The sequence below is a fragment of the Pelobates fuscus genome, chromosome 4 (genome assembly GCF_036172605.1).
Source record: "Pelobates fuscus isolate aPelFus1 chromosome 4, aPelFus1.pri, whole genome shotgun sequence".
Lineage (NCBI taxonomy): Eukaryota > Metazoa > Chordata > Amphibia > Anura > Pelobatidae > Pelobates > Pelobates fuscus.
Window position 1 is genome coordinate 147,747,851 of NC_086320.1, and position 18,886 is coordinate 147,766,736.

Consider the following 18,886-nt stretch of genomic DNA (forward strand, 5'->3'; position numbering starts at 1 on the left):
ATGTACATGGAATTATCACAAAATAATGGCACAGAAATTAGAAGACTTGAAATAAAGCCTGGGACAGTACTTACACAGTGACCGAGCTTAGGAAGCATTAGAAAGGAAAAGAAAGACATAAGAATACAGACAAATCCTTTCTTTTCCATCATGTTAATTAAATGCAAAGGTTGTTCCACCTAATTCAAAGAGCCACAGAAACACAGACGCTATTAATTTATATGCTTAATCAAAGGTTTCTCCAAAGTATCATTAATATATGCAACAACTTCATTTGTTGAAATGCTTTTAGCAACATTCATAAAAGGCATGTGGATTTAAAGCAGGTTGGTGACATTTATCACTACAGTATTTTTAAACCCAGACATTAAGAATGAAGGAAAGAAGGATGGATTGATTAGATAGATACGCCAGGCAGTCAGGCGTAGCGCAGACCAAGTCCCATACTGCTAAATGGTTGACATCACGCTATAGATTAAAAATCCTGGCTCCTATTGTCATAATGCACAATAATAAAGTGCTGAATTTATGACAGAAGTCCTACACTGGCTTGAATTCTCTTGAAAGGTGAAGTGTAGCTTTTTAGAGGGGTGCAAGGGGCCACCACTATCGCGCAAGGATAATGGGTCAAAAACAGTGTTTTATTCAAACACTTTTATGGTTGTAATAACCCTTTAATACATTTAATTTGAGACTTTCCATGATTATGATCTCATAACAAAGTCCATACAGGTTGTGCATAAAGAGCTAGATAATTTGAGCATCATTTACTCAGAATAATTGTACAAATTATTGGATCAGTCAAAAGATTATGCAATGCATTTGCCATCTATCTGATGGACATAAAATAATGTTAAAATGTTTGAGCAGCAACTAATGAATAATATTATAAATATTTTTATTAAATGAACCTATCGCTATCAAGGATCCCAGGTACATTGATATTGAACAGGTTCTTTAGGGACAGCCATTGGATTTAGTGGATAGGCTGCATTGCAGGTCTTTTTTGCTTATATTATGACAACATACTTGAAAAAGTTACTTTCCAGTATACAGATAAGAAGTGTTCTTTATTTAGACAGATATTATTCTAAGCATATTATAATCTCCTTTAGAGGTATACAGGATTGTGATTCTAATGTATTCTTATGTATTAAGTGTTTAAGCTTTGATGAACATGGAGGCTCTCTAGAGATAATACGAGTAGACTAAAGGAGAAATAAAATGTCAAAAGTGAAGCATTAAGGCTTCAAATAGGTGGCAAAACTAATGTCACAAAATCAGAATATATATTCGCCTTTAACAACCCAACTTGTTTCATCAGAACCAAAAGTAGTTTCAAAATGCAAGGGATTTGTCACTTTAAATTTACTTGTTGCTGCTTACCTCACAGTTACTGAGATCGAGAGATACATCCTTCAGGTTAGGGTTACATGCCAATCCAAGAAGCAATGCCCTGAAAGACAAAATGATAAAATCTATCAAACAATGAACTGTCAAATTTACTCACCAGGAAAGATAATCTTTAAGACATGAAAGCGAAGAGTCAAACTCATGATAGACTATACATATACATTACACCAATACGTTTTATCTTTCCTGAATAGAAAGGCAGTAAACCGTTGTTTTACAGGTATAAAGTGGCCAAGGTCTATTTGATGAATGTTCATCATAAGCTTGGAAGACGACCCAGCAGTACAACTTCAAAGTAAATGTGGCTTACTCAAGCATGCAAGTGAATGGACCTGGCATCAGTTTGACATGGAATATATCTTTATTTAGCAGAACAAAGACTTTACAAAGGCATAGCCAGGGCTGACATGATATCAGTTCAATTCACTTGGAAGCGTGCACAAATAATGTTCATCTGAAGCAATGTTCCTGGGTCTTCTTCAGGGACTACGTGTCTATGATCCAGAACTGGCATAGAGAATTTATTCCTGAAGAACAATTGTGATAGCAATAGCTTAATAACAGGAGACGTATTTTAATCTTGTACAGACACAAAATAGTGAAGATAATCAGGCACAGTTTACACTCCTTAAATTAACAAAACATTTGTTTTTAATGCATGTTGTCAGATGTCTGTTGGCGTTATATAATGTGAAAGACAAAAAGGACAAGTTCATGTATAAACACATTATATAAGTGTATATCCATTATATAGCGCAATGAAACAAATTTACAAATTGGAAATTAACTAAACATTTTATGGATAGAGCAGACATTTAAATATTTTTGACCCGGCAAATGGTTAACCAATGGTTAATAGTTTAAAAAAAAAAAAAACACACATTTTAATGAAGGTTGTATAAATAAGCAAAATACACTTTAAAATAATTCCAACTGGAACATCTTGCGACAAGACCCTACACCTCCAAAGGAACTGACGAATAAGCCCATGTTTTGTTATAAGAGGAATGAGAATCTAAGAGACCTATTGGTAAAAACAGACCCTATCCACTGTTACAACCCCCCTGTATCAGGGAAAACAAACAATGGCTGTGTCAGATGCCTAGGTTGTGTAACCTGTGGGCACATTATTCCGTCTAAGACACTGTCACATCCTCATACAGGCAAAACATACAAAATTACCCACAGGATACATTGTCGCACAGAGTTCGTTATATATAAGCTCACATGCCCTTGTGGACTGAGTTATATTGGCAAGACAGAAACAGCTTTGTGCGAGAGAATCAGGGGCCACAGATCGAGTATCCGACTTGCCTATCGTGATGGCAGATCGGACAAGCCTGTGGCCCGACATTTTTTGGAAAAACAACATCCACTCTCTGCTTTACGCTGTGTGGCATTTGACCATGTGCCGGTGGCAGCTAGAGGTGGTGATAGAGCGAAACTTCTGTTACAAAGAGAAACATACTGGATTGTAGAATTAGATACTATTTCCCCTAGAGGTTTAAATGAAAAATGTTCCTTTATTTCTTTTCTGTAAATAATTTTTAAGTCCTGATTTATACCACCCTCGTTGGTGAATGAATACATTCTCTCCTTTACAGCGCATGTGGAATTGGAATACTCCTGATGGTCGCCCTCGGTTGTGACCTTGGGATGTAGTTTTTTAAAAAAAATACCTCTTATGTAATGTTTGGATAATTTTTGTCCCCATTATGATAATATGTATATAAAATGGTGATAACTATAATGTAGACACTCACCTAGTTCTATCTAAAATACTATTAAAAAATTTTTTTTTGATCCCTTAATCAAAGTCTTGGTGATTTTCCTTTTCTATCTGTCTACCAAGAGCAGAAATCTAATAACAAATGGGCATGCAAATTATGCACATTCACTTATATAAGAGTTAGCACACTCTATTTATATCACTACTTGTCCACTTAGGTTATATTTCTTTAATACCTCATATGTAAATATTGTACACTTTGGGCCATTTTGGCTAGACTTCTTTAATACCTCATATGTAAATATTGTACACTTTTAATACATGTAATAGACATTTATAGAGTATCACTAGATAACATTGCCGCTTAGAATTATGGATAGGGAGTGGCAATCCTCCTAGATATCATATAAACTTAATTTTTCACACTCAGTCACATATTTGTATATAGGAATTGTTGTTTCCACGTTATTTTACACTTTATTAATTTACTTTTATGCTCCTTTCCACATTTTGCCCTATAGTCTATTAGGCTAGTTAGCTGCTCTATACTATGTAGACAAGGGATGTTTATAAATATTAGTATTTATATTTCAGAGTCAGCTGTTCTGATTATCTGTATTCTCGGCCAGCACAAGTTATTAGAGCAAGGTAATCCGATGTCATCGAGTGGATGGCTTCACTATAGAGGGGAAAAGCTCTTGCGAGAGCGGCTGGTAACACAGTGGCAACCTCAGCTGAATGTATCAGCGGTTGCCTGGAAACTGTGACGCACCCGACCGATCACATGACGCGGAAGTACATGCCGACATTGACATGCGCAGTTGCGCAGAGTGCACGCCGAGAATCAGGACGAACAGAATTCAGCTGAACAGGTGAGTGTCTATTGGTTATCTTATTTTAGATGTCCTATATATGTTTGTTTTTTATCATATCTAATGCCTTTGGTGTCCTGATGAAAGCTCCGACCGGGAGCTGAAACGTTGACTGAGCAGTACCTATTTACAATAAATTGGAAAAGAAACCCACGAGTGCCGGTAATTTTTGGATACTTTTATACATATACATATACATATACATATATATATATATATATAGATAGATAGATAGATAGATAGATAGAGAGAGAGAGAGATACATTGATATATAAAATCATCTCTATCTCATATATACATTTTGAATTTATTTATTTATTTTATTATTTACTTTTTTTCATCAGCAGGGGGACTGCCTGTCAGGACACCTATCGCGGCCATGTAACCACTCTCTGCCTCACAGTCGGGCTCCACATGGAGCAACCCGGAAGTGATCGCTCCTGGGGGAGCAGTCACCCAGTGTTCTGCGGCAGCAACTGGCCGTGAGGGGGTATTGCAGCAATGCCTCAACATCGAGGCATTGCTGCAATACCATTAGAGCTTCTGGAAGCGATCATGATCACTTCCAGCACTTTAATACAACCCCACGGACGTACCAGGTCTGCGGTCCTTAAGGACCGTTTTTTGTCGGACGTACCTGATACATCTTTGGTCGGGAAGAAGTTAAATTATATATATCCAATTTAATAATTAAAGCTCTAATATTAGGTTACATTGTATTCCATGTAGATGTAAAGATTCCTATTCCCACGAGGTAGATTGTAATGGAATGTATGTATAGTAACACTATAGTTTTACAACAAAAGACTTGGTACAAGACATAATTGAGGGCACCAAAGATCAGCATGATTTCTGAGAGTGATGGTAGCCTATATAATTTCATTGGCCCATCTCATTTTGCAGCTACCAGAGGGACAAAATGACTATGCAAATAAGTCAACTACAAATTTAATTATGTGTTAACATTTAATTATTTTTGGAACGGCTATGTTGGTGATTTTTTTTTTTGTAGTACCATTTTAATAGGATTAGGTCTGATATTAAAAATACCATATTAGATTAGCATGCATTGAGGCAACGTTCACGAATACAACAAGCTCTGCTTCACATTATCATAATAGCCAGTGTAGATAATGGCGGGATTGTTTTGTTATTGTGAGAATCTATTAAAGCCATGACTCTAGGGAAATTCTGGAAACTCACAGTTTATGACTGCTATGCTTTTCCTGTTTTCTGGTATTACAGTTGTAATCAAAATTATTCAACCCCTGTTGAAAATCAGGTTTAGTGTCAAAATTTACAGACTTTCAGCTGTTTGCAATGAACAAATCAAACAAAGGTATTTGAAATAGCTCAACACAATGAATGCTTTAAATGGTTTCCCCAAATTCAACTAAAAATGCAACTTATGACTTTCCAGTCTCAAATCTGGTGAAAATGGCTTAATTCCGACCGCATTTGGTATTTAGTAAATCTTAAAATTGCCAATGCAGTTAGGATTTGGTCGCTCCAACAATTCTGTAAAATTGGTTCGGACAAGTTTGGAAAATCAATGATTTTCCCATCTAAACCAATCTACAGCACTAGAATCACAGATTTATCAACGGAAGTCAGTGATAAATTGAAAGCATCCAGCAGGATGCAAGATCACAAATTATCACTTTCTTTTTTTAAGTGAATTGATAATTTGAAGAACTATCTACCTGCTAGCAGCACTAGCAGCCAGTGAGCAAATAGTTAAAAACCCTCAGTGCTGCCAGGATTAATTATGTGGCGGCATGCCAGTGCTTGTGGTATTACAAAGCATGGGAAGATTTCCAATGTTATGCAATATTATCAGGAGCGTTCCTTCCTAGCCAGCCAATCAGAACACTCCGACAGCCAAGTCTCACTTCTTTTGAGACTTAACTCTCAGAGTGCTCTGATGGTTGGTTTACTAGCCATCCAATCAGAGCACTGTTGGTCATATTGTATACGGCATAGGTGGGGTCTGGGAAGTGAATATGTATCCCCCCCACAATTTTATAAATACTAGTGTTTCCACCCATCTGCGTGGTTGGGGGTCAGGTGAGGGGACACTAGGTCTCTCCCCTTAAAATTCAAAGCATATCCCCCCACTCAGTTATCTCACAGGCCCCATCTCCTTTTCGAACGACTGGGCAGCAGTCGCTAGTTTTCAATGTTTAGTAGATATGCAGGTACAATATTCCATTGTAGTAATACAAGGGACCTATTGACCCCTATAGGATTTTTATTTATTCTTACGGTTTTAATGTGGCAGCTGGCCACCTGCCACATAATTTAAAAACCCTTGGCGGTGTTGACGGTGTGAGAGTTAATTATCTTCCTGCTGGCTACTAGTTCTGCCAGTGGGCAAATAGCTTGGCTTCTTTTTTCTTCATATTTTTAAATCCAGGCTCGGAGTTGAATCCTCTGAGCATAGATTTGCCGCTTTCAGACCGTATTTCAGCAGTCAGGCGAAATTCGGCCCATCACATTTTTCTCGTTATATATATATATATATATATACACAATTTTTTTTCATTTATTTTTTTTTAAATAGCAATAGTCAAGGTAACAAAGCTATCTGTTGAAAAAAAAAAAAAAAAAAAGACATCTCCTATCAGAATTTTAGAATTTCCCAATACATATTCCACAAAAGATGGAGAGTCACCAATTTGCGTGGTGGAGCTCACTGCAACAACATGACTACAAGAAAGAAGGAAGCATTATCCTGGTTGATGCATGCTACAATATAACTGCCTATTGTATTCTTCTTCATACTTGGTATAGAAACAAAGGTTCTGTAGTAGTTTATATACCATATTGTAAGAGCCTTCATTGATGCAAAAATGGACAAAATCACCAGTTTTTGATCCACTTAAAGTGCAGCATTTCATTACTTTTAGATTAATCTCCTTCTGTACATTGTGGAGTTTAAAAATGCAAAAAATGCACTAAAGACAGATCTCTAACAACACAGCGCAGGACATGGGCACGCCAGTTAGCTTATTAGCACATCGATAGACAATCCACCGGGGTACACACCTAGGAGTAACAGATCAACGGGAGAATGGCAGAGGAGGAGGGGTGGATTACACACTTGTATTGCTCGTAAAATCAGAATAACGTGATGTGTTAATGCAAAGGTACACAGTGATTGGTTGCCACTGTAATGTAAGGAAGATAATGTGTATGTGTGAAAATTGTAACGCTCCATACCTGAACTCAAAAATAAAGAATTTAAAAAAAAAAAAAATGCAAAAAATGTATAATTAAAAAGACAAAGAAAGAAAAAAAAAAGTGGCAAGAGAAGGGAAATGGTAGGTGAGAGAATTGAAATTAAATCTGAAAAGTAAGGAGAGAAAAAATAAAGTGGTGAATGAATAAAATAGGAAAATAATGCGGTAGAGGGAAATTAATAAATCCGTTTGTGACTACAAGATGAAACAAGAAATCTGTAAGCTTTGTTGATACATTATTGTGTAGATTTCCTTTTTAGTCAATGTTAACATTTTCCAATAATAGTTTAACATCAGGCTCTTTTCCCACAATCAAACAAACCTCTACTTTTAATTGTGCTCATGACATCCATGAACACCCAGCATCAGATCCTGAGAGTTTATGTACATTTTAATAAATACACACCATACATAAAGACATCAAACATGTATATGAGTTAGTTGGCTGTGGCAAAATACTTACTTTAAAGGCTCAGCAGACAGTTTAGTACCAGAAAGGTTAATGTGCATCAATGCAAAAGAACTGCTGAAGAACTGTTTGAAGGATGGGGGTACATCTTTTCCTTTCCTGCAGTTCATAAGGAGACCAGTAAGAGTAATGTAATTACACATATATAGTTTAAACATGCATATACTGAAAAAGAACCTGTTCCATCCATAAATAAAAAATATATATATTTTCCTATAGTTTTACATCATAGCAAAGTGAAGCTGTTGATAAGATGCAGTGTGTCCTAGAACCACAATTATTAAACATGCATGGGTTTATTTACTAAACACCAATATCTAGTGAATTCAAAATTCAAAGTTTAGGCTAAAGTAGCAGACTCTAAAAAAATCTCAAATTCACCTCTATTCACAGCATAGCTACTTTAGCCTTTGGATTGTACTTCATTTTTCAATTCTCTGAACATTAAGATTAGCTCCGGAATAAGACATTTGTGATATAGGAGAAGGTACAATTCTGATGACACAACAGCAATTTAATAAAAAATAAATTAAAAAAAATTAAAAAATCATGGCATATTTTCAAACCCATATATTTATACTATTCTACATGGTAAAGTGGTATTTGAAAATGCCTGTTGATATAAAACATTTTATGGTATAAACACTTTATTTCAGTCATGGGTATCCTTCATGTGGGTAAAGGAACATGCATTCTTAAGACTGACTCCTACTGTGTGTCCTCAAATTCTAGTCTTGTGTTCTAAACACAATACTCAGAGCTCAATAGACACATAATGCCAGGAAGTATTACAGCTGCATTAAACTGGTGATACACATAATCTCACAGGATAAACATAATCAGAGCGGTTGGTCAATAAACTGGCGGACAAAATCAAAGGTAACATCATACCTGTGAGAGAAAAATGTCCTGGAGAGATTCAGCAAAGAAAGATGTTGAAGGCCGCCACGTAGGAGAGCGCCACAAACCTGTTACATGAACCATAATGTTATCAGCACATCACGTATTCCCTTCTTTACATGACTTAAGTGTGCATACAATGTAGTGCTTTCAATGTCCTCCAAAGGATTAATAGAAAAACAATTTGTTCTTTACAAGAAAACATTTACATTTGACAATTGTAGCAATCAGCCAAACAAAAGGCATGGTGGGAGTTGTAGTCTAAAGCAGATGGAAAAGCAGTAAAAAGGCCATAGCTGACCCTCCACTTGTTATACGTGGCAGTACCCATCATGCATAGCATCCTGAAATTTTGAGGATTTAAAATCACCGTCATGTATTCCACCACTACACGAATATAAAAATATTTTTTTTTTTAAATAAAAATCATCACAAGTTGTATGATGTATAATAATACATCTCCTACACTGTTTAAAAAATATGATCTAATTGATTCAGTGGTCTAACATTACAATATATATATATTTTCTAACTTGCTATGCATTATATAATATCTTCTAAATAATTTATCTCATGTTGGGAATTTCCAAAACTTAAATATGGATATAGTAGGTCCTTACTCTAAAAAATATTTTAAAAATGCACAAAGAAACCCTGAGACATTTTGTTTGGCCCTGAAAGTCATTGATTAGGAGCAGGAAGTGTTTTAGCTAAATATAAATACTTTGTTGCGTGGTTCGGTGTATGCAAATTTCTAGAAATGCTGGAAAACTGCATTGGACATTCTTGAAAGAGTCACACATGTGCAGTTGGAACATCTCTTCACCTTGCCACATCCTGACGGGTGATAACAAACTCCCATTGTTGAAAGGCGTGCCCAACATTGTAATCTGACCAAATTTATGTAGTAAGTTTATATTTGTTATCTACATACTCTTCAACATTTCCCTTGCTTTATTTTGGTTTGTAAATGTGTTTGCAAGTGTTTGCTTGCTGGTTTAAAGAGAAATAGTCAAATGATGCACGCCCCTTTAAACAAATGCATTATTACATTGTGCCTGTAAGGACAAGTGATGAAAATATTACTAAATAATTATAGTTTATATAATTGTAAATGTGTGTACAAAGTAAAACAATGCTAATACTATCTGCACAAAAAATAAAGAAAAATTCAACCATATAACGAGTTTATTCAGAAATAGCACTTCTGTGGCCTTTGAGGACAACTCCACACCCCAAAAGCCCTTCAGCTTGCTGAAATGCTTTATGGGTGAGGAGCATCCTCATTTAACCCCAGTTTATAAAAGTGCAAATTTTTATGAGAAATCAACACTTTTATAAATTAACTAGGGAACTCCCCACTGGCTGTCAAATAACAAAATAGGATTCCTTCCTACCCCCGTTAGCTCCCCTGAGCTAACAGAAGTGGCAGGCATGCTCTACTAGAGTGTGCCTGCCTCCCCATCCCTCCCTCACAGACCTCAGACCAGCTCGACAACTTCATCCCTGCACATGCGACCCGTTGCGTGCACGCGTGCACAAACATCCGCGCGTTCGCAGTCCGGTATACATGTACTCAGCATTGGGCACGTGTGTATATGAAATATATAAAAGGGAGTACAAGTGGGGCGCTTCCAAAAAGTTGTGTTCAGTATGTAGAAAGGTGAAATAGGCGTTTCCCCCACACCTTAATAAAATACCAAACAAAACAACACAACACCTACAACAAAGTGTAAACAATCACACCACGTAAAGGAGAACCCTTCAGACTGAATACAGTTGTACAATATAAATATACTTATGTACATAAATGGTGAGGAAACCTTCACAATATCTGCAAGATAATAATGTAAAACATAGTGTGTACCTTTATATAAAGAGATTGAAAAGGAGTAAATAGAACAACTCACAAATTACAGAGCCATGCCAGGCTCTGTGTATTAAGCCCAAAGGTGCCTTTCCAGGCACGGCTCTGTAATTTGTGAGTTGTTCTATTTACTCCTTTTCAATCTCTTTATATAAACAGTTTTAGATTATTATCTTGCAAATATTGTGAAGATTTCCTCACCATTTATGTACATAAGTATATTTATATTGTACAACTGTATTCAGTCTGCGGGTTCACCTTTACTTGGTGTGATTGTTTACACTTTGTTGTAGGTGTTGTGTTGTTTTTTCACGTGTGTATATGAGCCTTCGCGTGCGTGCATGTGGGGACCAAGTCAGAGGCTTGTGAAGAGACCGAAAGTCTCTTCTGGGGAAAAGGGGGAGGGGCTTACAAAGGCTGCAGTCATAAGAACTGCAGCTTTTGTAAGCTATTTTAAACTATATTCACAATGAACACATACATGAAAATTTGCATGTATGTATTCATTGGGGTATATCTACTTAACTGTGTTTTTTTGGCATGGGTTCTGGAAGTGTGGAGTTGTCCTTTAAAATCAGATTTTTTTTTTAATAAATGCGGTCACATTAAGTATAATATCTCAATTATATCCAAATTACTTTGGATATAAGCTGGCATATACAATAAGATAGCTTCTTACAATTAGTGTACTTAGTTTAAATGTCACATAATTAGCAATAACAACAGTAGTAAAAATGTAATAGACAAGAGGATAAACTGATGAAATTAAACTTTAAAAAAATTTTTTAAAAAAAGAAAAATCTGTGGATTTGCACATAAAGTATTAAGAATATTTTACCATGTCAACAGCACATTCTGTGTTCGATAAATCCAGACATTTTATAGCATTTGGCTGTGCTAAAAAGCTATACAGGTACTAGACGAGAGAGAGAGAGAGAGAGGGAGAGAGAGAGAGCGAGAGAGAAAAAAAGACAATCATCAGTGCAAATGGAAAAATCTTAAATTACATACGATCCTATAAGGACAAATGATATTTAAAGCAACAAAGGCACGAGGAAAAGTATTGTGGTTTAGAGAACAGCATATAAGGATTATAGGCTTTTTATAACATTACCTTTCTTTATACTATTAATAACTACTGATAATTACACTTGGTCTCATTGTATAATATTACATTAAATGTTTTATACCTAGATCAAACTCAAAGTATGCTTACTTGAATAGTGTAAGGTATGCGCATATATATATATATATATATATATATATATATATATATATATATATACACACACACATACATATATATACACACACACATGCATATTTACACATACACACAAACAAACAGGAAATATCTGCATCTTGTAGCTTCAGTTTATCAACTGAAGCTAGAAGATGAAGATATTTCCTGTGTGTGTGTATATGTATTTTTCATATACACACACACAGACATATATACATACACACACACACTATATAGCTTCCACTTGGCTGAAATATCAACATACTGAAAAATCATCTGCACTAAATATGGGCATGACCTGCTTGAGTCCAGACGGGAGATACCACAGAGGGTTGTTGAGAATAAAAGGGCTAAGATCCTGTGGGGCTTCAGGAATCCTCATGAAAGTTTAGTGGATAAACTGAAATGTCGATTTTTTTTATTATGTATAATGTAGATAAAGGCTAAGTTTTACTTTTCTACAGCTTTAACAAGTCCTTGGAGTGCGGTCATGGATAACATGTTTTTGTATAATTGTGGATAAGTACTGGGCTATTTCATATAAATAATCGTATTTGGCAAACTTTTGGATGTTTTATATTTATTCATCTATTTTCTTGAACAATAGCTGCAATCCCTCCAACCGGCAGAGTTGGCAGTGCTTAATATGATGAATATAATCCAAGACATTTCAGGAATGACACAGGGGAAACAAAATCAAGAAGAAAGAAGATAAGACATGACCAGGCTTGTGTCTGTCATCAAAATCTATGTTTGTTAGATTAAGAAACTGCAGCAGTCAGGTTTAAACTATAAATATTGTTTCGCTAGAAACACATGGCCACAGATAATGGTGGCTCTGTAAAAATATGTCTTAACCCCTTAAGGACACATGACATGTGTGACATGTCATGATTCCCTTTTATTCCAGAAGTTTGGTCCTTAAGGGGTTAAAAGAAGTCTAATCTTTTATCTTTTTCACTTACACATGCAGAGTACAGTTTTTGCTTGATTTTACACGATTTCTAGGGGGCAAATGAGCACAGTTTTGTGTCTTACATGAAAATTAAACACCCATCCGTGATGTCCAGGGTTCTTATTTCCAGTTCTCTGTAATACGATTCTCGGAGAAATATTGTATAGACATTATAGACATTAAAACCCCAAATTTCTGTTCTTTAGATAATGAAATCTGCATTACAGATTCCCATGCTGCTGGCATGTTGGTGCTGGTTGAGTTTCTGAACCCATGCTTACATATTTCCAGCATTTGAACCTGTGATGTTTGAAAGAGGTTGCAATCCAAGTAACTTTTTTTTCCCAACAGGACAAAAATAAGTTACTTTTAGTCTTTTTGTCTTTTAATAGAAGTAGTAATATCATAAACATACTTTTACACATTATACACAATTTATCCAAAGACTCGAAAGGTATTATGTTGCATTATAATGCAGACAAGATAGCTCAATTGGTCAGTGTAATAACTGTAGTCATTTCATGAAAGCATTGGATCAGTATTTAATTCTTCCAAGGTTTATACACGGATAATCATTAAGTTGGTAAAAACAATTAGTACCGGATACAATACACAAAAATAATGAAAAGCTATATGCAGCTTATATCCTCCTTGCTGCCTTGAGGCAAGTTTCCTCAATGCAACCCCCACGCCCGAGAGATTGGCGATTGGCGGAGAGCGATAGCGATATAGATAGATAGATAGAATGTAAGCTCGATCGAGCAGGGTCCTCTTCAACCTATTGTTCCTGTAAGTTTATTTGTAATTGTCCTATTTATAGTTAAATCCCCTCTCATAATATTGTAAAGCGCTACGGAATCTGTTGGCGCTATATAAATTGCAATAATAATAATAATAATAATAATAGATAGATATACTATGAGATATATATATATATATCATATATATCTCATATATATCTCATATATATATATATATATATATATATATATATATATATATATATATATATATATATATATATATATATATATATATATATATATATATATATATATATATACACTCCAAAGATTTCCAATAAGAAAGTTTTATTTGAAAATGTGTCACAAAAAGCCAAGGCGTCAGTTCCACATTGGAACTTTCCTCAGTACAAACACAAATATATGTGTTAAAGTGACTAGTTAGGGGTATGATTAAATGGTGAATGTTACTGGTATGTATTGAAGAGGGTGTGTACAAGCTGCTTGTGGTGTTGCATATGTGGGGGGGGGGGAAGCTGCTGGTGGTGGTGTATGTTTTTGGAAATGTTGCTTGTGGGGTTGTGTACTAATGTGGGAATGCAGATGTGGGGTTGTGTACATGCGTGGGAATGCCGCTTGTGGAGTTGTCAGCATGCATGAGGACTCTTCTTGTGGGGTTATTATTATTATTTATAAAACAAACAAATTCCACAGCCCTGTACAATGGGTGGACTAACAGACACGTATCGGGAAGCAGACGTGTTGGGTTAGGTAGAGTACATGTGTGAGGATGCTACTTGTGAGGTTGTGTATGTAGGGGGAGGCTGCTTGTGTGGCTGCAGGTGTGGAGGAAATTATGCTTATAGGGTTGCCTGTGTCGGACGGTCTGTCTGCCGTGTAATATGTTTGTATGCATGTGAATAGGGGCTGTATCTAGATGGGGGCTGTGTTGTTAAGCATAGGGGCTTAGGATGTGTTTGAGAGAATAAGGGCAGTAGGATGCATTTGAGGGGATATTATTATTATTATTATTATATTTATTTAGCGCCATCAGATTCCGTAGCGCTGTACAATGGGATGATATAAGCTATATTGGGCTGTAGAGTATTTATGGAGAAATTGGGGCCAGGTAGAGGGGAGAATCCTGATCCCTTGTGGTCTGGTGGGAGATGTTGCTGTCTGCACCAGTGCGGCAACGTCCTGATGCAGTAAAGCAAGTCCAGTGAAAATCTCCCTGACGATTTAGTCCCACTGCAGGAGAATGTGCTTGCCAGGGAGGGATATTTTTTATTTTCCCACTGCCCATCAGGACCCTCTCCTGCCTGCCATCCCCCCACTTCTTATAACTAATGAAACAATTTTTAGAACAGTTTGACTTTTTACGTTAGGTCCGTTAGGCATTGCTTAGCTATATCTGAGCTAAACCCAATAGTGCAGGTTATAGCTCATTAGCTGACAAGGATCAACCAATGTTCTCAGGCAATGAGCTAGTCCTGCACTGCTTGGCTTAGTCAGGAGAGATAACAAATTCTCTGGCTCATGCAGTGGAGGCTGGGAGCATGACCCCAGGTAAAACGTCAAACCAGAAATGTAGGTAAATATATAAAACATCATACCTTCAATGTTTGAAGAGAAAAAAGACTATTTGTAGACTGCAGGAGTCAAACATTTAGCTTTTTACATTTCTAGGAAATAATATGATTTGGGGACTCTGCAGATTCTTATTTACACATCACTTCACTAACCAAGTCAAAATAAGATAGTAATATTACTGGATAGTGACTTTATATTTTTAGTTTGAAAAATAGCAAAGGCTTTTTTCAAGGGACAATACAAGCACCATAACCAGAGGTAATCTTGCACAAGTTATGGTACATCTTATCCCAGAGTCAATTTATACAATTTATATTAGCAGCAGCACTTTACACACACACACACACACACACACACACACACACACAAACAAAATCCTACATGAAAGGAAAGAGGAGGCATGGCTACTATAGAACAACCCCCACTCTGTGGAATCCTAGGGGAAAGTGATGATACTTTCACATACATTAAAGATTTTTTCTTATTGACATACAAGCCATGTAGACACTGTAAAATATCCATTTCAGTTCTCTCATAGCCACTATCATATCACCTCTACAGCATCCACAAACATGCATGAGAGCGAATAATACGTGGAAAAGAAATGCGATTTATACTATTTACCAAGCTAAGATTATGTTGTAATGCAAGATTGTATTACTTCACAGAATAGTTTAATGTATACCATTTATATTTCACTACATCCCATCTACAACCACTGCGAGGCAAGTTTGATGTTTTTTTTCCCCATTTTATTTTTTGCATATTGTTTTTATTGTATTGAAAGCTAAGAATAAATAAAACAAACAATTAAATTATAGCTTTTTTTTTTCCCAACTGAACACTTTGCATACATACAGGCTTGCCTAACAATAAAAATAAATATAATAATGATAACAAATATGAAGTACATACTGAAAGGTCATCTCCACGGAGAACATTGCCTGAGAGGTCAAGGTGGGTGAGTGTGCTTGCAATCAGTGGATTAGCACTTAGTGACTGAGAGAGGCTGTTCACTCCTAGGAAGACAATACATTTATAACATTTCAGATTTTGTCAAACTTAGCCATACTAAACCACATTATGCAATCCATATGCTGGCCTATAAACTCTGTTCAGGCTTCTCGCAACTGGATGCAATGATTGAAGATATGCAAATTCAAATTGTCACTTAATGAATTAAACACATTTCCAACAAGAAAAAGTTCAGCCCTGAATCCATCTCTATGTGTGCTACATTGGTAAAGTGGAATTAACACTTCTGTATACCCATATGCTGTGGTTGCTATGGGTGGAGAGCAGAGGAACCTCCTGTGGGAGGTCTATTCTACACCCCCTGTCTCTTGATTTCTCAGAATTCGGTGTCCGACGAAGAATTGAGAGAGAGAGATGGGAGAGAGAAAAAAACAAAAAACTATATTTAAATAAATAGTTTTTGTCTCCCAATCTATATATTTACCAACAAAACTGCTAGTATCAGTTATTGATAGACTTTTAAGCTCTTTTAAGCAAGCTAAATAGCTCTCTTAAAAGAGCTTAAAAGTCTAATTGTCTTGGTTTAATCTGTGGAATGTTATTCAATGGGCGAATCTATTAGTTTGAGTGGAATGAAATTGTTAAAAAAAAAATATTTGCACAAGTCTACTGGGCAGTCTTATCAAATGGGAAATACATTTCCCTCCCAAATCTTGAGGGATTCTGTACCATCTTGTTACGCGTTTATAGTTTGATTCCTGTACCGCAGAATTTAGGCAAATCTGGTGTGCAAAAAACTGAAAGTTTTGTCAGTTTCTCACAAATAGACAAATCTGCGAGAAACTGTTATATAAGTACCAAGGGTTGTTTTAAAAGTGTTGAGCTTTTCTTTTCTAGTTCCTCCCCATGTTCATAATGTGCCTCATTGAATAATGGGTTTAAGTACATTAACTTTGAGGAGCAATGAAGCAAAGAAACGTTGTGTTTGTTAGTATTGTAGTGATCGAGCGTCATTTCCCAATAAGTCTGTCTGTAAAACTAAACCAGTGGTGGTGCTAATGTCTGATCGGACAGATGTATCTTGGATATATGGAACCAGATATATAAGATACATGGTTCAGTTATATTTACAAAAGATATTGGTAAGTTTTTGGTATGTAATGGTTCAGTTATACATACAAAATACATTCTATATTATTATACAATGTGACAATGTTTTTAGGGTAACATCTGAGTAAATGGAGTAATTTAACACATGTATACCATATGTTTTTGCGCACTCTTTATGTACAATGATTTCATAAATATAAAGACAATACAGTGTACCGTGACAGTACAAAAAAATGGTGCTCAGTGCACCACTGATAGGTATAACATACCAGTAGACTTGTTAGCCCATAAAGTATATGAATGATGTATAAAACAAACAGGAAAACTAGTATTTCAACAGGAGCAGAAAACGCGTAGAGTGTTATGTTTATGCAACCATTTGTGAAATAACGGTAGTGCTTTTACACCGATGATTGCTCAACTGAGATGCTAAAACAAAGTAAACTCAATGTATGAAACAGAAAAAAGGGGGTGATTGGGGGAGTTCTATTCAATTTTTTACCAAACTATTTACGAGGAAGTTGGTAACAAGAGTGGGGAGAAAAACCAAGCCAAAGAGAGAGAAGGAAGACAAAGAGAGTGCTAGAGGGAAAAGGATGGAGGGGGGTAAAATATACCTGCTGCTGATGTATTTGGAATACATTTTCAATTAAATTTGTTTATTAACTGGGTAGAGTGATGTCTACTCGCCACGGGTCATATAAGGTATACTTTAAGTATCACAGTTTCAGTCAACGAAACACATTACCTTTTGGTGATAATGAGGTTTTTGATAAATTTAAATGTTTCAGGCCTTTAGGGAGATTGGCAAAATGAACACTTAAGCAAGACACACCTAAAAAAAAAAAAGATATATACAATAAAGGAATAATTATGAAAGTGTGAGAACAGATTGAACAATAATACCACCTGTAACATAAAGGATGAGTTATATATATAAAAAAAAAGAAAGATATTATTAAACTTAATAACACGTAATTATACATAAAAAAAAAAAAAAAAAAATTAAGTATGACTAACCCGAGAACAGTATTGTTTTTTTGACATTTGACAAAGGAACCCCTTATTTCATTAGGTTAATAAATACAAAGAAGCAAAGTCTTTGAGAAGCGATCACCTTAAATGTCTGAAAAGGAGTAATTTTGTTTAATATCTCCTTCAACTAAGAAGAAAAAAATGAAAGGCTGATCATTGTGAAGATAATCATTGCTTAGTGTTCTATTAGAGGAATGCAAGATTACCATCTTCACATAGCAGTTTTACCCTCCCCTCCACACTATCCCAGTGTCACATTCTCCAAATCAAGATTTCCATGCATGCTTCAGCAGCTGATTGCACACTGCAAAGTGCACATTAGCTATCAAAACTGTTCCAATTAAATTATAATGTAAATGTATAACTTTTTTGAGATCATAGAAAATTTCACTTATTTTGCTTTGGCTTAAAGGAACAGTAAAGGTATCCAGACCACTTCAGCTCAAAGAAGTGGCTTGGGAGTTATTTGCCTTCTGCATGAACGGCAATGTTTTCTTTGCAGGGTTAACCTGCCTCCAGTGGCTGTACATATTACAAATCATTAGAGGTGCTTTCATGAACAAACGGTTTAACCTCAAACTGAGCCTCCAGCGCCAATCTCGACTCCTGCCAGGCAGCATCCGGCTTTGGAAATTTCAGTTTCAGGAAGTTGACAGAGGTGCCACTGATTGGCTGAGAGCAGTCAGCTCTCGTACTCAGCCAATCAATAAGACCCCATTCATAAAAGTGGCTTGCAAAGA

General features: G+C 35.9%; 1 protein-coding gene across 3 annotated transcripts in view; it reads right to left on the reverse strand.

Annotated features, from left to right (window-relative positions):
• CARMIL1 (capping protein regulator and myosin 1 linker 1) overlaps positions 1-18,886 on the reverse strand; it is a 231,920-nt gene that overhangs the window by 96,916 nt on the left and 116,118 nt on the right. For all 3 annotated transcript variants that reach the window (XM_063451656.1, XM_063451655.1, XM_063451657.1), the window contains exons 12-17: positions 17,860-17,946; positions 15,942-16,045; positions 11,331-11,408; positions 8,617-8,693; positions 7,720-7,824; positions 1,387-1,456 (exon numbers count right to left, since the gene is read on the reverse strand). In XM_063451656.1, coding sequence (XP_063307726.1) covers positions 1,387-1,456; positions 7,720-7,824; positions 8,617-8,693; positions 11,331-11,408; positions 15,942-16,045; positions 17,860-17,946 — 521 coding nt within the window. The remainder of the gene's footprint in view (positions 1-1,386; positions 1,457-7,719; positions 7,825-8,616; positions 8,694-11,330; positions 11,409-15,941; positions 16,046-17,859; positions 17,947-18,886) is intronic.